Source organism: Mirounga leonina, unplaced genomic scaffold (genome assembly GCF_011800145.1).
Source record: "Mirounga leonina isolate KUSES-001 unplaced genomic scaffold, KU_Mleo_1.0 Mir_180, whole genome shotgun sequence".
In the NCBI taxonomy this organism is placed as follows: Eukaryota; Metazoa; Chordata; class Mammalia; order Carnivora; family Phocidae; genus Mirounga; species Mirounga leonina.
Genome location: NW_023270469.1, coordinates 203,804 through 223,398, shown reverse-complemented (window position 1 = coordinate 223,398; position 19,595 = coordinate 203,804). Strand labels below are relative to the sequence as shown.

The 19,595-nt window shown below is 53.8% G+C and overlaps 1 protein-coding gene across 1 annotated transcript in view; it reads left to right on the top strand.

Annotated features, from left to right (window-relative positions):
• SPIRE2 (spire type actin nucleation factor 2) overlaps positions 1–19,595 on the top strand; it is a 33,377-nt gene that overhangs the window by 494 nt on the left and 13,288 nt on the right. Inside the window, exons 2-5 of the mRNA XM_035024549.1 lie at positions 10,987–11,030; positions 14,984–15,340; positions 18,441–18,521; positions 18,644–18,808. Coding sequence (XP_034880440.1) covers positions 10,987–11,030; positions 14,984–15,340; positions 18,441–18,521; positions 18,644–18,808 — 647 coding nt within the window. The remainder of the gene's footprint in view (positions 1–10,986; positions 11,031–14,983; positions 15,341–18,440; positions 18,522–18,643; positions 18,809–19,595) is intronic.

The window sequence follows — 19,595 nt, the reverse complement described above, 5'->3', positions numbered from 1 at the left end:
CCTCCCTCTTTCTTCCTCTTCCCTCCTCTCCCTCCTCTCCTTCCTCTCCTCCTCGGTCCTCTGCTTCGGCACCCTCCCTCCGCTCGACCCGGAGCCCCCATTCTGCACCCTCCTCCCTTCCTGGAACCGGCAACCATTCCACACCCTGGCTCTGCTGGACCGGGAAGTCCCATGCTTCTCCCCATCCTTTTCTTTCTCACCCGGCCTGGGATACCCCCTCCCTTTCCTGAGCCCTTCTAACCCTGACCATCCATATCTCAACGTCGTCTCGGCCGGCTGCTGTCAGTCGGCTGCCTGCAGTTGGGCAGGTTTTCCTCTGGGGAGAAGGATTTTGGTTTTTGATGGCTGAGTACCTTCAGTAGACCCAATTCTCTGTCTCCTATATCCAGTTCTCCCCACCTGGGGCTAGTTCCTTCTGCTTTGGGGGTGTGTAGCCCTCCGTCTTTTGTGATTCATGGTGAGAAATGCTTGGTGCACTGGTAACTGCAGATGCCTTTGGCTGGAAGGGAACAAGTGTCCTCTTGAAGGTTTTTTTTGTGGGAATGCGGGTGGGAGGAGGGGGCTGTGTCTCCCTTGGAATCCCTGCAAATTCACCAGTTGCCTGGGTTTAATAGTAAGGAGAATGTGTAAAGTTTAGGGGATTGCCTGCTTGGTTTTTCTGCTCTTAATCATCAAGAACGAACAATTAATCCCTTGAAAGATACCGAAGTCTACTGAAAATAGTGAGTTTAAGTGATTTTTATGCTCTTTCTTAGGGGAAAAAAAAAGTGTTTTCTTTCCTGGAGAGCTGGAGTGCTAGTCTGGAGCATTTGGTGATATTAACCCAAAAACTGATACCCTGTGGGGAAGCACAAAGGCCGGCTATGTGTGCTGGTGGAGAGCTGGGCGGAGAGCTGGGCCTTCTCCAGCCCTGAGAGCCGTGGGTTTGCAGAGGTCCTCATGGGCCGGCTTCATGGAGGACAGGGAAGGAGCGGGACAGAGAAGCCACAGCTGCCGTGGTGACAGGGAGGGTCTGCTGAACCCGCCAGGGACCATCACTGTATTTCTCCACAGAGTGCTTCTCACCCCTGTGACCAGCTCCTTTCTCTGTCTACAACTCTGCTACAAGACATTTGCACGTTTCTGTATTTCACGCAAAGAGCACCAACATATTTGATAGGTGAAAATAATAAGAGTTGGTACTTAAATGGTATCATTCCCATTTTATACTCGGTTAAGCTGAGGCTCAGGCTTGTCCAGAGTCACACAGAAAGAGGATTTGGATTCAGCCTCATACTCTTTTTTTTTTTAAGATTTTATTTATTTATTTGACAGAGAGAGACACGGCGAGAGAGGGAACACAAGCAGGGGGGGTGGGAGAGGGAGAAGCAGGCTTCCCATGGAGCAGGGAGCCTGATGCGGGGCTCGATCCCAGGACCCCGGGGATGATGACCTGAGCCGAACGTAGACGCTTAACGACGGAGTCACCCAGGCACCCCCAGCCTCATACTCTTGATGGCTGTGTGCAAGGTCTTCACAGGTGGGGCTGAGAGTATTTCCCCTGGGGGGCCTAGATGCTGCATGTTCACAAAGAGGTTTTCTCCTCCCTGTGTCCATCCCCATCCCTGGAGATAACAATGTGACCCAGGACCTGGCTCCTTGCACCACGGAGTGGGATAGGACTGTAGGGGCCTGCCTGGTCAGACCCTCTGATTTTAAAGATGGGAAAATTGAGGCACAGAGTGATAGCTGGTTAGAACTAAGGGCCCCTGCATCACTCTAACTGTGGGGGAGTCACACCTTATTGGTACTCTCCAAAATGCACCTTGACGGCTATCCTTCATGTTGGTGGTCACCAGGTTCTCTCCAGTCCCCAGGGATTGGACTCCTATTTCCTCCTTCTCCTGCCTGCATGCCCACAGCCCAGTTGGGAATCCAGGCTGGGGTTTAAAGCTCACACGTGGCCATTCTAGGGGACTTACTAGTCCAGGACACGAGGGAGCCCAATTCCATTTTTCATTGAATACGATCTTTGGTTTCTGTTCATAAACATGTCTCATAAAGGTGGAAGAGGTTTATGACTTGCTGTCTCTTTAAAGATTAAGAAAAATAGGGCGCCTGGGTGGCTCAGTGGGTGAGGTGACTCTTGATCTCAGCTCAGGTCTTGATCTCAGGGTTCTGAGTTCAAGCTTCTCATTTGGGTTCCATGCAGGGCATGGAGCCTACTTAAAAAAATAAAGACTAAGAAAAATAGATTACGCTGAACTTAAGCTGTCAAGCTTTCATGAGTCAGCTGAAACTTTAGTCTCTCAGCTGCGGCTAACCCAGCATTTCTCTGGGACTTAAATGAGTGGTGAATTCACGAAGGGTATGTGTTTATTTCTTGCTGTGAATAGCAATCAGGAAAATCTGGATCATTAACATTGCCTCACGTGGGCCCTCAGTACAAAGTTCTGGTAAATCTAGCATTAAATAAATGTTTAAAATAACTTTAAAGAGGGGCGCCTGGGTGGCTCAGTCGTTAAGCATCTGCCTTTGGCTCGGGTCATGATCCCAGGGTCCTGGGATGGAGCCCCACGTGGGGCTCCCTGCTCAGCGGGGGGCCTGCTTCTCCCTCTCCCACTCCCCCTGCTTCTGTTCCCTCTCTCACTGTCTTTCCCTGTCAAATAAATAAATAAAATCTTTAAAATAAAATAAAATAACTTTAAAGAAATCAACAAAACTAAGCCACCTTTGGGGGAATGATTAATATCGTAGTATACAAGGTGTGGTACCTCTCCCTTTTTCCAGCTAAGTGGGGAAAAAGTCCTAACCTTTAGTCTGAAGACTTTGTAGTTGCTGGAAGCCCCCCACCTTTTTTTTAAGTGGAGAAAATGTGTTAAAATGTGAAGTTATTTTTTTTTAAAGATTTTATTTATTTATTTGAGAGAGAGAGAACACCTGAGAAGGGATAGGGTCAGAGGACGAAGCAGACTCCCTGCCGAGCAGGAAGCCCGATGCGGGACTCGATCCAGGGACTCCAGGATCATGACCTGAGCCGAAGGCAGTCGCTCAACCGACTGAGCCACCCAGGCGCCCTGTGAAGTTATTTTTAAGAGGCCATTATTAAAACCTCTTGATGGGGACAGGGTTACTTTTTTTTTTTTTTAATTAGGAGAGAAACTCAGTTGGACATCGCAGTGAATGCCTGTGCCCAGCTGTTCCCTGAGGCGAAGCTAATTCCCTGAACGCAGCTGGGTCAGTGATCCAGTGACCCTGGGGTGCTTTCAGTGGCATTTGTCCCCTTGATGCCCTCCTGGGCAGTTCACCCCAGGAGAATGACTGCTCCCCAATGCAGTGTTTGGCTGTCCCCTTGATGGAAAGACCACCTGCCTTTCTGGCCTACGACTGCTGATGAAGCATTTCAAGGAAACCCCCACGGACAGGCCAAGTCTAGGCATGAGTGTTGGCAAAGATGTGTCTGAGATGGGGGTGAGCTCATCACCTCCCACCTTGCCCGTTCTGCTTATGCTAATTCACACACTGCCCCACTTTTCTGATTTTTTTCTTTGTAAGGCTTGATGCTACAGCTTTTCACAGGCCCTGCTCTTCAGCTTGGGTGCCTCACGTGATCTGCCGACCGGGCCCTCCCTGTCCCTCCAGCCCCTTCCTGCTCCTCCTTCTGCGTGGAGTTCAGAGGCCAGCTGCCCCCATGACCCCCAAAGCCCTGGCACCTGTAAGCAGGGTAAGGCTCTTTAAGCGGCCCACCGCTGCACAGACTCCACGCATTTTCAGCCCTGAGTTTCAGACACAGAAATGATTAATATAGTCCGTCCTGTATTGGATGGTGTCATCCTGTATCATGAGCTCCATGGGGCCCAGAATTCTTTCTCACCTCAGCTCAGTAGCTGGAGAAACAGCAATGCTCAGGAGCGGGCTTTGGCATCTCACCAGTGGCCCGTTCCTCCTCCCTAGACTGCAGTGATGGGAGCACATGCCCAGGGACAGGTCGGGACTAGTGAAGGAGCATCAGGACAGAGCCCCGGGCCCAGGAAGTGTGTGTGTGTGCACAGACTCACACAATACACACGTGGATGCCCGCACAGACCTACAGGCACACAACACACACATGCACACACACACGCACACAGACACGTGGATGCACACATACACACCTGCGTGCACACACACACGTGCGCGTGCATGATGCCCCTGCCTCTGGTGGTCTCTCTGAGGTACCCCACGCGTGCACATGGGCTGCCTGTCCCCCGCTGGAGATGTTCTTTCAGGTCTCCCGGCCCAGCGTGCCTTCTCCCAGGAGCTGAGGTGGGGTCCACGGCCACCAGGAATGGCTCTGGGCCACTGGTGCTCTGGGAGGCCCTGCTAGTCCTGTGGGCTCCAGGGGTTCATCTGGACTTGGTGAGCCTCATGGGGAGGTCCCCTTCTGAGTGACTGGGGACTGTTTTTAGCTTGCCGGTGTTTTTAAATGGCTCTCCACACAGGTGAATGTGCAGGGATGGTGTCCCCTGACAGGCTGGGCAGAAGTGAGAGCTGGTTGGAAAGATGAAATCCTGCTTCTGGAGCAGAGAATATTTCCCTCCTGGCAGGCCTCCTCACAGAATATTTCTGGTTAAAACATTTTCTTTCCATCAGGTCCCGCCCATGTGGTTTTTGTTCTGGCTTCTTGACTCCTCCCCAGCGCTGCTGGTGCTATCCATCCTTGCCGTCACGTGGGGATCCTTGGCGTTCTGGGGCTCTTTTTGCTTTTTGTTGCACCTTGTGAGGGTCACCCAGTCAAGACGTAGTGTGGAGATGAAGCCAAGCCACCCAGGGACTTTACAATCCAGGGAGACAGCAGCTGACCTTTTTGGGCTCTTGCAGGAATGTGCTGGGCAGGGCTGGGCCCACTCTTGCTTATGTCTTGCAACACTGTTAGGATCCTCATTGCACAGATGAGAAAACTGAGGTTCCCAAAGCAAGCATCCCGCACCTGGTGCGAAGGTGGGGGCAGGGCTGCAAGTGTGGACTCAGCTGGGCTCCAGCCCTGTCCCCACCCTCAGCCTGGCCTTAGGAAGTGACTTGTGACTCTTCTCTGTGAAATGGGAGGATAAAAGCACCTACCCCGGAGGATAAAAGCACCTACCCCCTAGGCTGTGTTAAGCCTTGGGACCTACCTGGCATGGCGGAGCTCTTGGGGCCATGGAAGTGCAACAGTTGTCCCCTCCTGTATGCACCTCAGCCGGACCCGCCGTAGGAAGCAGCACCTCCAGATTCACGTGAATGCACAGTCACAGAATTCTAGGCTCCCGCGTGAGGAACAGGAGCGAGCCCTGCAGAGTGCGCTTGGCCAGGGTCCCCATGCACATTTCTTGATGATGTAAAACATCATGCACGGAAACACCCACACACTCCAGTGGCCCTGGGTGGGGCAGAGGCAAGTGGGCAGGGTGAGGTTCCGGCCTCTGCGTGTGGGTGTGACTGTGTGAGCCAGGTGTTTGTAGATAGCATTCCCGATTTCCTCTCACCTCTGAACAGAGATTATCTCACCGCCGTGTTCTCTATCCGGATGTCTTTGAGTGCCGGTGACGCGTTGGCTGTCACCGATGACCGGGATAAGCTTAGCCTGTACGGCCCGCAGCCCGATGCCCACCCGGCTGTTTGCAGGTTCTGCCCTGTGCCTTTGGGGGAGGCTGCAACAGTGGAGAAGGTGTCCTCAGGGTCCCTGTGTACCCTTGAGACTGGCTCATGAGGGATGCAGCCCCGGCGTCTCTGCCACCTTCAGGGCCCGGGTCACCCCCACCCCAGCCCCCACCACTGAGGTCTTCACAAAGAAGAGGTTCTCTGTCTGCTGTCTTTTTAATTGGGCACCAGAGGGTGACCTGTGGGGTCGGAAGCACTTGAGTGGCTCCCACAAAGGAAGCATTGTGACCGTGGTTGGTATGGTCTTGGGGTGTGGCCGTTTCAACCATGCCAGTGAGTATCAGCTGCAGGAAGGTGCTAGGGTTTCACTCTGATCCTGGTCGACTCCTCAGAGGGAGTTCGGCCTCCAGTGAGGACCCAGTCGAGGAGGGAGCCTGCCTGGAATCCCCACCTGTTCAGTGTCTGGTCTACTCGAGGAGACAAGGCACAGCAGTTTACAGGGTGTAAGAGCTTCCTGTGGCTGCTGTGAGCAGGTTACACAAATTCCCTGCTCAAAACAACGCACGTGTGTTCTGTTACACCTGGAGAGGTCAGAGATGCAGGATAACCTCTTTGCCTTAAGGTCGGCTATTAGCAACTTCACTTCCATGTGCTACCCCAGGTCCCCTTGCATGCAGTGTAGCATGATGCGTCCACAGGTCCTGGATTAGAACAGGCCGGGGGTCACCGTTCTGCCCGTCATGGAGCGGAAGAGTCACACAGGTAGAATGGACCCTGTTCCTACACCCGATTCCACCCATCAGCAACTTCAGAACGAGGATTCTGGAACTAGAGCTCCACCTAATGCTTTACCGGGGCTGTTCTCACCCTTGAGTCCACTGGTGGGCGTGTTGAACAGATTCTTGGATTGCTGGGTCCCCTGCAATGAACCTGATTCTGCTCAGGTCTGCGGTGGTCCTGAGAATCTGCATTTCTGCCAAGTTCCCAATGATGCTGATGCTTCTGTTCCAGGACCCACTCCAGGACCGTCAGGCTGCCGTGTGTGGATTCCCCATACCACACCTAAGAAGGGGTCCCCCACTTCCTGGTGGAAACCCCTCCAGGGCCAGGACTTATTCCATCTTCAGGTGGCTGGCATGGTCAGTGACGGAGACGACTCACGGTCTGGGTGTTGGCTTCAGAGCCAGGCTGTCTGTGGGCTGGATCTCAGCCAGGTGACCTTGAGCAAGTTCATCACCCTCTCTGGCTGCACTGTGGGCCAACAGTGGGGACTGCGTGACATGGGCAGAAGTACTCGGGAACTTGACGTGAGCCATCCTTAGCCCCGCGGTGGGGAGTGCCTCAGAGGTAATGCACCAGCCCTTTCAGGGCTGCCCCTATCGGCGGTGACCGTCAGTGGGGTCGTAACCCCCAGGTCACCCTGACAGGCACGGGGTGAGGAAGAGAGGAGCACTGGCCTTTCTCTTGCCAGAGCTTGGTGAGAAGGTGGACAGTTAACAGCATGATTGCTTGGAGTGAGGGGAGCCCTCTGGCCAACACACATTTCCTCGACTCGGGTCCCCCCGGAACCAATGTGAGTCATGGTGGTCCTAGGCTCTTGCAGGGGAGGAAGCCGCACCCTGCGGGTGACTACTGAGTTTATGGAGAAGCAGCTTGACGTCAGCCGTAGCCTGTGGAGATGGATGGAAGTGAGATGGAGGAGGATTACGCCACACACACCGGGGGCCCCCACCCCACAGAGCTCTGTTTGCTGAACACACACACAACTCCCCAGCTGTGAGCAGGCATTTCCCTCTTCGCTTGGGTTTGCCACCGGCTCCTTTCTAGAGACCGATGCTTGAGCGAAGACATTACTTAAGTTTTGAAATTGCTTCTTGACAATGAAACAAGCATTTATTGAAGCGTTTAGTAGGTGCCAGATACTACATGGTTTTCGTTTTGGGGTTTTTCTAAAAAATTTATTTTTAAGTCAGCTGTGCCCCCTACAACATGGGGCTTGAACTCACAAACCTGAGATCATGCGTCGCATGCCCTACAGCTGGCTCCAGCTGGGTGCCCCTGTCTGTTGAATCTTTACAGTCACCTGGGTGGTAGGGGATACCGTTCTGTCAGAGGACTCCAAGGAGGCTTGGGAAGTCATCGCGTTGCTTCTAAGTCTGTGTGCCCGGGACTGAAGGAGGGCCAGTGGATGCTGCGTGCTTGCTCACTCTCACACTCTCCCGTAAGCTGATTTCTCGATGCCATACTACACGTTCCAGATTCAGAAAGTGTAGAGGGAAACAGCTGGAGTCTCCTGCCAGGCTTCTCACACGAGGAGGAGCTTAGTGTGTTTTCTGTATACCGGCATGGCGGGGGCTGCCCTCTGCTCTCCCCTTACTGAGGAGCTCCGACTGTCTCGTTACAGAGGACACCTCCCTCGAGGGGCTGCCCAGTGCACCGTTTGCGGATGTCCGCATGTAACTTCAGTGGGTATATGCGTGTCTGGCAGGTCACTGTTAGGAAGGGCACCTCCGTGCGTGGTCTCGGCGGTCATGCCACGCGGGCACACCTAAGCAGACCTGCTGAATCAAGACAAGCAGGGGTGTCATTTTGATAGACGTTGCAGGTTGCCTTCCTTGGGGTTGTTGCCATTTCCCGCCAGCACTGAGTGGGGGCCCCGCAAGGGCCTCGGTCTGTCCACCCCGCTGTTGAGCCACATGGGTGTTCCTGAGAATTCAGCCTGAGATGTAGAAAGGCAGGAGCCCCGGGGCTCAAGCCAGGACCCCACCCTTTGTGGTCTGCATTCCTTGTTGGTAATTAAGGACCTGGGGGAGCCTAGGGTAGCCAGTGCCCCCCACATGTGCGTGGTCTCCTTCTGGGAGGCTGAAGAGGGGACTCCTTGGCTCTTCCATGGCCATTCTCTGTCCTGACCCCCAAGCCTAAAGAGAGTCACAGTGCCTGTGGTCTGAGCGTAGTCAGGAGGTCCTGGTGGCCCCATTGCCGTCGTCATCATGGTGATCACGGCTGTCCACATCCTCACAGGATACCGTGCCCTAAGAAGTGTCTGCATCCGCTCCCTCACTTGTCCTTTGAGGTGGTTAGCTTAGGCGGGCATAATCTCCATCTGTGGGTGAGAAAAGGAGGCCAGAGACGCAAGACCCTCAAGGTCATGACCACAGGCAGGTAGGGATCTGAACTACACTCCTCCTTCTCTGTGCTCCCCACCCAGGCACAGAGGGGTGAGGCTGTCCGAGAGCTCTCCGCCTACCACCCTCCCCACCTGCTGGGCAGGGAGAAGCACTTCCTGCGGGAGCTCCGGCCTGCAAGGTCCTCCAGATCGTCTTTGATCTTTTACTACCAGGACACAGGATCATTTCCAAGGAAACTTCCTAGCATCTTGATTTCTCCTCATTTGTTATCTTATGCACAAGACATCACAGTGACTTTTCTTTCCCAGTACATCCTGGCAAGGATGTTCTTCCTTGCAGGCAGAGAGAAGCCCCCCGTGGAGGGGCAGCATCCCGGAGACCGGGTGTCCTGCTTGCAGCCCCACCTCAATGTGACCTGATGGCCTAGTGAGAATGCTTCTGTCCAAGCTGCCTCCATCCGCTTCTGTTTGGGTCTCTCTGCTTTCGCTCCAAGACAGTTTTTTAAGTACACAGAAGGTAGTTTGCACAATGCTCTGGGACACCCCGCCCCTGGCAAGCAGGTTACTGTAGCTGCAGGAAGTTAAGCCGAGAGGCTCTGGGTGGGTCAGCGGGCTTGCTGGGGGCCCCGGCTCCGTCACTGATGGGCTGTGTGGTTTTGTGTTATTTTCTCCACCTGCCAGAGCCTCAGTTTCCTTGTCTACAAAGAGGAAGTCATCAGTAACCACTTGCATGAGGTGATTGTAGGTTGAACCCATAATAAGTCATTTGTTAGTTTTGTAGCAAAGAGCTGGGCACAGTTTCTGCCCACAAGGGGCAGCTTGCTCCTCAAAACCCAAAGACTCCCCAAGCCCTTGCAACTTAAAATACAGTTAGATTAATGAACACTTATTTTTGTTAACATATGGACTATTTAAACCAGGGACATAGGCATTAACATGATTCCAGCCAGCAGGCTTTGCCCTGACCAGAGCACTGCATGGTGCTCAGTCGATAAAGGGCACTGCAGGCTGGCTTCTCGGTCCTCAGGATAACTCAGGACACTGGCCGCTTCCAGGGAGCACCTTTGTCCTGAGTCTGGTTTCTTCTTCCCGTTGCCTCGATGCATCCGCTGCAAACTTTGATTGAACACGGGCCACAGGCTACCACTTGCTGCCCCCTTTCAGCTTCACTGATGTTGGGAGTGGATTGTTTTCCATTATTTTAATGGATCAGCCCAACACAAACGCCCTTTATCTTTGGCAATCTCCCTAGCTCTTAATGGCATTTTGGAAATATTTGCAGAGTTAGCAGGTTCACTTAGCAGAGATGTCATGTTTTATGTTTTTTTTATACCTACCTCGTTCCAAAAAGAAGTTAAGGCAAGTCAAGTTCACCCCCTAGCAGAGGTCCTAGCTGCATGCTTAATTCAAGGAAGGGTTAGCAATAGTGGGTCTCCTGGTCTCCTGCAGCCTGGCAGCTTGGCAGACCTGGGGGGTGGTGTGGGGAGCAGCTGGAGCAGATTCTAGGGTCCCCTGGCCTGGCCTCACCTGGCACCACCACTTACTAGCTGTGATACCTGTTTCTTCATCTGTGAAATGGGTAGCAAAACCACCTACCTTCTGGGTTGTATATGGGTTACAACGAGTGAGCACTTACGAACATGTTAATTCAGTACCATGTTTACTAACAAACATAATAAAATGCCTCGTACCTAATTTAGCACCTGGGCTTCAACCCAGAGACTCTGATTCTCTGATGGAGGCTCTGGCAGTCTGGGGGCAGATGTCCGAATCTACAGGTGGTGGCCAGATGCTGACTTTCCCAGCTCAGCTCTTGGGAACTCCAGAGCAGAATCTGTGGTTGCCTTTGAGCCTGGGTTTCTCATTTGACTCTGCTGTGATTTGGGGGCACATGGCTTCAGGCTGTGAATTACAGACCATGAGGGCTTTCCTGCGGACAAGACTTAACTGACCTGCTCGTTCCTTATTCCCTCTTTACTCTAGCACCAACCATGCTTCCCCAGGGGACCCCCCGAGTGGTCACTGTGGGGTGTGACTGCTGTGTGGGGTGTGGGCAGGTGCTGCATCAGTCTCCTGGCATTGCACCTGGATGTCCATCCAAGTGACTGGCAGGTCGACCTGTCTAAGCTTTCTGGTGTTCCACTGGAGCCTTTGGGGGATACGCTGTGTGTTCCTGAGAGGGGAGGTAGATGGGTGGCCCTATTTGCCAGGGCCTGGGGCTGCTGAGGTATGTCTTGACTGCCTGTTATCTCCTCTTGCAGAGTCCACAACGATGGTGTTGTCACCAACCAGCTCAGAAGCCCAGGTACCTTTAAAATAATTTTTAAGTTTACTTGATACACATTAAAACTAGTATGTGTCATGTCATGTCAATTAAAAAGCATATAAAGTTACACCATTGTTTCCACAAGTTAGGACACAGATAACATAGTCAAAGGGCTTAGTTGAAAGGACGTGATGAAGAGAGTGGGCAGGTGAGGACAGAGAGCCCACCGGGGTGTGCAGAACCTGGCAGGCCTTGGAGAGCTGAAGGCGGGGGCGGGGGGGGGGTGCGATGGCTCCCCACCTCCTTCTCCTCTGCCGCCCCCAAGCTCCTGGTGTTGCCTCCCACTGACCAGAGGGAGGGAGCAAAGGTGACATGGTCTGTGGGGTTGGCCCCCCCGGGCGCAAAGCATCAGTCAGGGAGTGGGGCTGACGGGCAAACAGGAAAGCCAGCCGGTGACCGATGTCCACGAGTCCCCACGTCACCCGCAATTCAAATCTCACCAGTAGGACCTGTGTCTCCCTGTCCCATCCATCTGCCCCCGGGAATTTGTCCTGAATTTAATGTTGATCATTCCACTGCCTTTAAGAAAGCTTTATGCAAGTATGTATTTATTTATTAAACACAGCGTTATGCCAAGGGTAGTGGGCTGGTCACAGGCCATAGTGTCTGTTGTGGAGAATTAAAAAACAATAATAAAATCATCCCACAGTTTTTCTGCGTTTTCTTATTACCACATGCTGGCAGTTCTCGCTAATGTCAGTGATAAGGTACCCTTCCCAGCAGCACCCTGCCTACGATTGTGCAGAGCTGGGTGCTGGTCCTATTGCCATATATTGGTTTCCGTAATTTGCTTTGGGGGAAAAAAGAACAGTCTTGTTTTCAAGACTCATTTCCATTGCTGGCAGAGTACTCTGGATACTTTGTTTACCCAAAGCCCAGGAACGTTCCCCTGCCTTTCAGACAGTGAGTCTGAAGAGTCCCCAAGTGAACGTGCGTCCACCACCTACCATTCCAAAGGAGGCCTGTTAGCAATTCTGAAAGTATTTTTAAGGAGCTTTGTTTGTGGGGGTCCAATCTGGACTCTTGTGCCCAGAGCCCCACCCCAGGAACTGTGGTAGGAGGCCACTTGTCGTGCTAACCCGGATTCTTGCTGCCGGCCCCTCGCTGACCACGTCCTGCAGTCTCAGCCCCTTCTCCCGGAGGCCCTTCAGCTAGCAGGCTGACCCCCAAGCTGGGCTACTGTGAGCCTGTTCAGTTCCCGAAACGCTGTGGGCAGGTAGGGCTGGAGGTTCTGAGACTCTGGCTGGCTGCCCAGATTTTTCCTGATGGGAAAGCAAGGGCTCTTTGCCTTTCAGGGAGTTTCCAATGTCTGGGCTGGAGCACAGAGAAGCTTTTAACCGAGCAGCCATCAGATAAGAGGCTCCTGTTGGAGTTAACCCTTTCACCAATGCGGTGCTAGCTTAGGCAGCTACCAGGAGGGAGAGGGAGAGGCGTGGGTGGATTGGGGTGCCGCTCTGTGATGTGCTGGCCTTCTGGGCCCCTTTGTCTGCCCTGCCCCATGCGGCAGAGTGGTCTCCATGGAGAGACCAGGGCAGAGCGCCCCTGGGTCAGCAGTGGCTGTGGACTAGAGAGTGGGCACGAGCCTCTCCCACCATCTCCTTCCTAGCATCTGCCTCTGGGCCACGGAAGAATCAGTGGGAATTTGTGTGGACCGTGGTTCTTGCCAGCCCAGTAGCCCTGATGGGGATCCCACTGCCACAGGGGACTCCACCTGGCCCTGTGCCCTCTGACTCATGATTTGGGGTTGTGACCCTTGCCTGCCTAAAGCAGAGATAAGACCGCCTCCAAGGGTGGACTGGGGTTTTGTTGACTCCAGGCTGGAACTTCGCTCTGTTAGAGCCTTGCCCTTTTTACCAGGCCCACCCCTCTCCCCGCGCTGGCCCCCTCCAGGCTCAGGGTGTGTTGTAAGGCGTTTCTGCAGGATAGAGAAGGCTGTCTTGCGCCTGTCCCCTGCCCAGCACTGACTTTCTCCGTATCCTCCTTCAGCTCTGCTCAGGCTAGTCCCCCTGGGCTGCCGCTGTAGGAAATGAGGGGAGAGACCAGGGGCTTGCCCCATCCCCCAGGCCAGGCGGACTTGGGGGTGGAAGGTGAGGGTGTGGTTCCATCCTCCACGCAGTGGCCTCCCACCTCGGCACACGGCTTAGAGCACAGGCTGTAGGCGGACCCAGGTCCCGAGTCGGCCCTGCCGCTGGCAGCTGTGGTCTGGTGACCTTCGGCTTTGCCTCCTCCTCTGCCTGGAATCCAGAGGTTAGCCCTGGGGTTGGGCAGTCCTGCAGTTACTGGCAAAGGGCTCAGAGCAGTTGATGACGTGAGAAGAGCTACCATCATTTTGTATCGTTGACATAAAGGGGAAATGTCGAAATGTGAAAGCCGAGCAAGCTAGAAGCAGAGTCCACGTGCTTGTCCTTACCCCTCTGCTCCCTGCACGAGCCTCTTCCCTGACCTTCTCAGGACTGCATTCCTGCGAGCAGGGCACGTCAGACGCCGATGGCACTTAGGCAGAGACACGAGCGGAGCCGCGGTATTTCGCAGACGTCCTCTGGAGAACGCGGGCTCCCCAGTTGTTAATGGCAGTCCATGAAAATAGGGTTCTCTGCCAACTAAAGTTGAGAAATGCTGAGTTAAGAGGTCTCTCTATTGCCAAACTCGGAGTTTTAATAAGCTAATACGCTTTTAAAAGAAGTGCTCATGGAGAATTTCAAGCATAGGTAAAGTAAATGACAGCATTGTAGGCCCCGTGCCTGGCTGGGCTCCATCAGCCACTGTGACCCTGGGGACCCCACCCACTCCCCGCCCCCACTCAGGTGCCGCTCCTTTTTCTTTTTCAGGTTAAATTTACATATGTTGAAATTTACATGGAGTTTAAAATATTTTTAAGGGAGAGGATGTCATTTCTTAGGAGTTCAGGCGTCTGCACTCTATCCTATGTAGTTAACGATTGCAACATGCTAGTCTTTCTCCTCTGATTTAAAATACGCTCTTACATGACATTAAAAGCTAACGTTTAATTCAGTTGTCTGTCTTTTTAAATCACATTTATTGGGATACGCTTTATATTCAGTGAGCTCCTGTGCTCCTTCCAATCTCTGCCTCAGCCCCCAGCTTTTACCCACTGACCTTCTTTTTTTTTTTTTAAAGATTTTATTTATTTATTTGAGAGAGAGAGAATGAGAGAGAGCACATGAGATGGGGGAGGGTCAGAGGGAGAAGCAGACTCCCTGCCGAGCAGGGAGCCCGATGCGGGACTCGATCCAGGGACTCCAGGATCATGACCTGAGCCGAAGGCAGTTGCTTAACCAACTGAGCCACCCAGGCGCCCGTGACCTTCTTTTTATGGCTGTAGATTAGCTTTGTCTTGCCAAGAGTTTTAGATAAACAGAAACATGCACTTTGGCTTCGTTGCTCTGTGTTCACTGTGTGTGTAAGAGGAGTGCATGAGTTTGACCCTTTGCCCTGCTGCCTGGTATCCCACGGTAAGGATGGGTCCCCTTTGTTTATCATCTACCAGTTGAAGACATTTGGACATTCCAGGTTTGGGCACTATGGGCATTCCAGGTCAAGTCCTGTGCGGTTGTATGTCTTTCTTTTTTGTTGGTTAGATACTCGGGAGAGGAGTTGCCCTCTCTTCATGTGGTGAAAGCATGTTTGACCATAGGAACTTGCCAGGAAGTTTTCCACGGTTCCAATAGTTTCCAAAACAGTTCCAATAGGAACTGTTTTCCACGGTGGTCGTGCTGTTTGGAAAGCATCTTGTCCATTCCGTGACATGTTTGGTTGTCTCACAATATACGCCCTCTGGATGGGCAGCTTGCTCTCATCTCGGGGAGGTTGTCTTGTAATTCATGGGGTGGCTGTTCCTCTCCTGGCTGGGTCCTTTGCAGGTTGCCCCCTTTCCCCCCTTCCCCATGACACTCTGGGCCCCTGTCCTGCAGATGGTGCAGTCACTGGGCTTTGCCATTTACCGTGCGCTGGACTGGGGTCTGGACGACAGCGAGGAGAGAGAGCTCAGCCCGCAGCTGGAGCGGCTCATCGACCTCATGGCCAACAATGACTGTGAGGACAGCAGCTGTGGGGCTGCCGATGAGGGCTATGGGGGCCCGGAGGAGGAAGAGGAGGCCGAGGGCGGCCCTCGCGCTGTGCGCACCTTTGCCCAGGCCATGCGGCTCTGCGCGGCCCGCCTGACCGACCCCCGGGGCGCGCAGGCCCACTACCAGGCCGTGTGCCGGGCGCTCTTCGTGGAGACACTGGAGCTGCGGGCCTTCCTCGTCAGGGTCCGTGAGGCCAAGGAGGTGAGCAGGCGAGGATGTGTCAAGGAGGGGCTGAGGACGTGGAGGGAGCTTCCTGGAAGCCAAGGAAGGGAGAGGTGGGCCGAGGCGGAGCAGGGCATGAGGGGGTGGTATGCCCAGGTGGTAAGCAAGTGGGAGGGATCACAGGGGAACGGGAAGAGGCCCCCAAGATACCTTCCTGGCCGTCTTTCCTGCCCCGTACCTCCCACCTCCCCACGCGTTGGTCCCTCTGTCTCTCCAGTAGGAAGTGGAAATCCTCAGCTCAGGGCTCTGAATGGCCTACCTTGCTGTCTGCACTCGGGGCAGCTCCGTCTCAGATGCTTTGCCGGTTTTCCCTTGACCCTAAGCTGGATTTTGCACAGGAAGGAGCTATGGTTCAGAGACATTAAGTAGCCGTCTCTCAGCCTCTCGGCCCCAGGACCTCCTTCCTGTAGCCTCCCAGATCCTCATGTTCATGTGTCCAGCGAGGCCTGGCTGTCCTCTCCCCGTGCTGGTTCCTTCTGGGAACCACTTGCACTAGTTCGTGCATGCGTGTACTCACTGTGCTTGGACTTTTGGGGAGGTAGGAAATCCAGTGCCGGTGGCCCCCCACCACTCTTTTCACAGCTAAGCAAATGGAGGCTCTGAAAGCTGTCGCTTGCCCCAAGTCAAAGCTAGTCCAGGCAGAGCTGGTGTCTCCCTGGGTGGTCCCAGAATTACTAGCTGACTATCTTCCTTCAATTCTCCCATCTCCTCCCTTGGAGGGAACTGGCACACTTCCCTGAAGCAGGGGTCTGGGCACAGGGACTCCTGCCTCCCATCAGCAGTCACAGATGAGAGAATGCAGACTTCGCAGAGGGCAGGGGAATTTGCTCCACCCACTCTTGCTTAAATGGCAGAAGGTGTTGTTTGGAATGGACTGATGCTCATCCCTGGACCAGCTTCCCTGAACTCGTGGGCCTGAGGAGATTCTCAGGATTGCTCTGATTGACGGGGCCGGGTTCCCAGCTCAGGGCAAGTCGGCGACACTGCCTGAGCCGCTGGGCCCTTACCTGCAGCCCAGCTGATAGCCCAAGGGTGGGTGGTTCCTCTGCCCACTCCCTGCCCCCCTGCCCCCCCAAACCCCACTCCTCCTTGACATCTTAGAGATGTGCTTCTAATGTTTTAATTGGTGGATGGTCTTAATGCTTCTGTTTTTCTTGCTCTGAAGTCATCTGTTCTGTTGCTAAGATCAGTTCCTTATGCAGACAATGGAAGCACTTTCTTTAGCAGGAGCAAACAACTCTAGACTTCCAAGTAATTGACCCAAGAGACGTTCAGGGAATTGGTAGTAACGGGGAGAAAGAAGAGTGTCTGTTGGTGGGACACATCTGGGCTGGCATTTTAGGAAGAAACACCCTGTTCAGGGACAGGTATAGAAAGTCCAGGAGGGATGGGAGACCCACCCTTCATGCCCTTTGCCCACAGGAACTGCCAGATCACACACAGGTCTATTTTTAGAATCAGCCAGATCACACACCATGTGCTACTCTGAGACTTGACAGCATTTTCTAGAGCGGGTAGCTCTAGCTTAGCAGGTAGCTTGGGATGAAAGCCAGGGTAACCGGTTCTGTCTTAGTGGGTGGGGCGGGGGCAGTGAGGTGGGAGCTGTGTGCTAAAGGTTCAATGCTTCTCCAGGGTAGGAGAGTTGGTGGGAACAGAGTCTCCAGCTGCTGCCAAGATCCAGGACAATGAAGGCAGTTAATCTAGCAGCTTCTTCCCAAATTCTCAGCAAAGAACAGTACCTAACAATCCTTCATGTTCTTCTTTGGCCCTCACCGTGATGGTGGCATTTTCTCTACTTGATAAAATACGAACCTGTGTCTCTTTCCCAGGACTTGCTGAGTGACTCCTCCTATTACCCATCTGTCTACTCATCCATTCTCCTATCCACCCATCCATCCACCATTCCTCCATCCACCCATCCATCCACCATTCCTCCATCCACCCATCCATCCATCCACCCATCCATCCACCCAACCACCCACCCACCCATCCATCCATCCACCATTCCTCCATCCATCCACCCATCCACCCATCCATCCATCCATCCACCCATCCATCCATCCATCCATCCACCATTCCTCCATCCATCCACCCATCCATCCACCATTCCTCCATCCACCCATCCATCCACCCATCTACCCTTCCTCCATCCATCCACCATTCCTCCATCCATCCACCCATCCATCCACCATTCCTCCATCCACCCATCTACCCTTCCTCCATCCATCCACCATTCCTCCATCCATCCACCCATCCATCCACCATTCCTCCATCCACCCATCTATCCACCCATCTACCATTCCTCCATCCACCCATCCATCCCCCATTCCTCCATCCACCCATCCATCCACCATTCCTCCATCCACTCACCCACCCACCCATGCATCCGTCCATTTATTCATTTATCCAACCACTGTTTACAACCTAGCATCTGTAATGTTGTGCTATGAACCAGGAATACTAAGGTCAGAAAACAGAAACATAAATGTGGTTCTGGCCTCTGGAGCCAGTGGTCCAGACAACACTCAAAGAAGCAGATAACCATAAAACTCCAGTGGGGATCATGTGTCAAGAAGCAGCCATGGGTTTTCCAAGAGCAGGGTGTGCATGTTGCCTGGGCAAAGAGGCTAAGGTGTTCCTGAGGAAGCGCCCTGAGAGCTAGATCTGAAGGAAGACTGGGAGCTCTTCACAGATGACAGAAAGCAGGGTTTCCCCTGCATCTGCTCCCTCTGAAGGACACATTGCTCTCTGGGCCATGTGGATCAGCCAAGAGAAGAGAGAGAACCAGAAGTTCTATATGGGTGCTAGGTGGGTGTTATGTTCTCACTTCTGCCCTTGCCCAGGAGGAGCTTCCAGAGATAGCTGATGGGACACCAAGTGTCCCACGTGGTTCCACAGCTAACGGCTTTGTTTCTCTCGATCTTTCTGAACCCAAAGCCTTGGCCAAAAATGCCCACTCATCCCTTTTTTAGCTGGTGGAATACTAGCCCACGTGTTAAGGGACTGTCCCCAGATGGACAGACCGGTAGGGCCCATATCCCCATGACGACCACTCTTTCACCTTCTCCTGGACTAACAGATGCTGCAGAAGCTTCGGGAGGATGAGCTGCAGGCAGAGAAGCCCCTGGCAGAGCTTGACAACCTGGGACACACGGACTGGGTAAGCTATGGCTCTCCTCCAGCCCTGGGACACAGGGCTCGGCCCCCCCACCTGGGGTCTGTGCCAGGCCTCTGGGAGCCCCGCTGGGTCTAAGGGCCATTTTCATCTTCTCGGGGGCCCAGGCCCGACTCTGGGTGCAACTCATGAGGGAGCTCCGCCATGGGGTGAAGCTCAAGAAGGTGCAGGAGCAGGAATTCAACCCCTTGCCCACTGAGTTCCAGCTTACCCCCTTCGAGATGCTGATGCAGGACATCCGCGCCAGGAACTACAAACTACGCAAGGTCATGGTGAGCTGGTGGGGGAGAGGAGCCTACCCCCGAGCCTTCTGCCCACCGGTGGCTCTGGAGCCCCTGCTCTGTGTGCTGGCTCCTGAGCTGGGTATTCAGATGTGCATGGGCAGATGTGGCCCTGACTCACCTGGCTCACACCTGACACGGTGTGACGTCGGGGACACGGTGTGACAGGGTGTGATATCGGGGACACAGTGTGATATCAGGGACCCGGTGTGACACAGTGTGACATCTGGGACATGGTGTGACAAGGACAGGGACACAGCGTGACATCAGGGACACAGCGTGACGGGGATATGGTCTGATGAGGACACGGTGCAACAAGGACAGGGACACAGTGTGACAAGGACAGGGACACAGCATGACGTCAGGGACATGGTGTGACATCAGGGACACGGTGTGACGTCGGGGACACTGACAAGGACAGGGACACTGTGACGTTGGGGACACTGACACAGTGTGACATCAGGGACATGGTATAACGGTGTGATGTCAGGGACACGGTGTGACAAGGACAGGGACACAGCATGATGTCAGGTACGGTGTGACAAAGACAGGAACACAGTGTGACATCAGGGACACAGTGGGGCATGGGGTGATGGGGACACAGTGTGACACTGGGGACGCGATGTGGCATGATGTGATGCTGGGGACATGGTGTGACAGGATAGGGACACGTGATGCCAGGGACACGGTGGGCACAATGTGACGTCGGCGACACGGTGTGATGTTGGGGACATGGCATGACATCGGGGACACAGCATGATGGGGCATGGTGTGACAA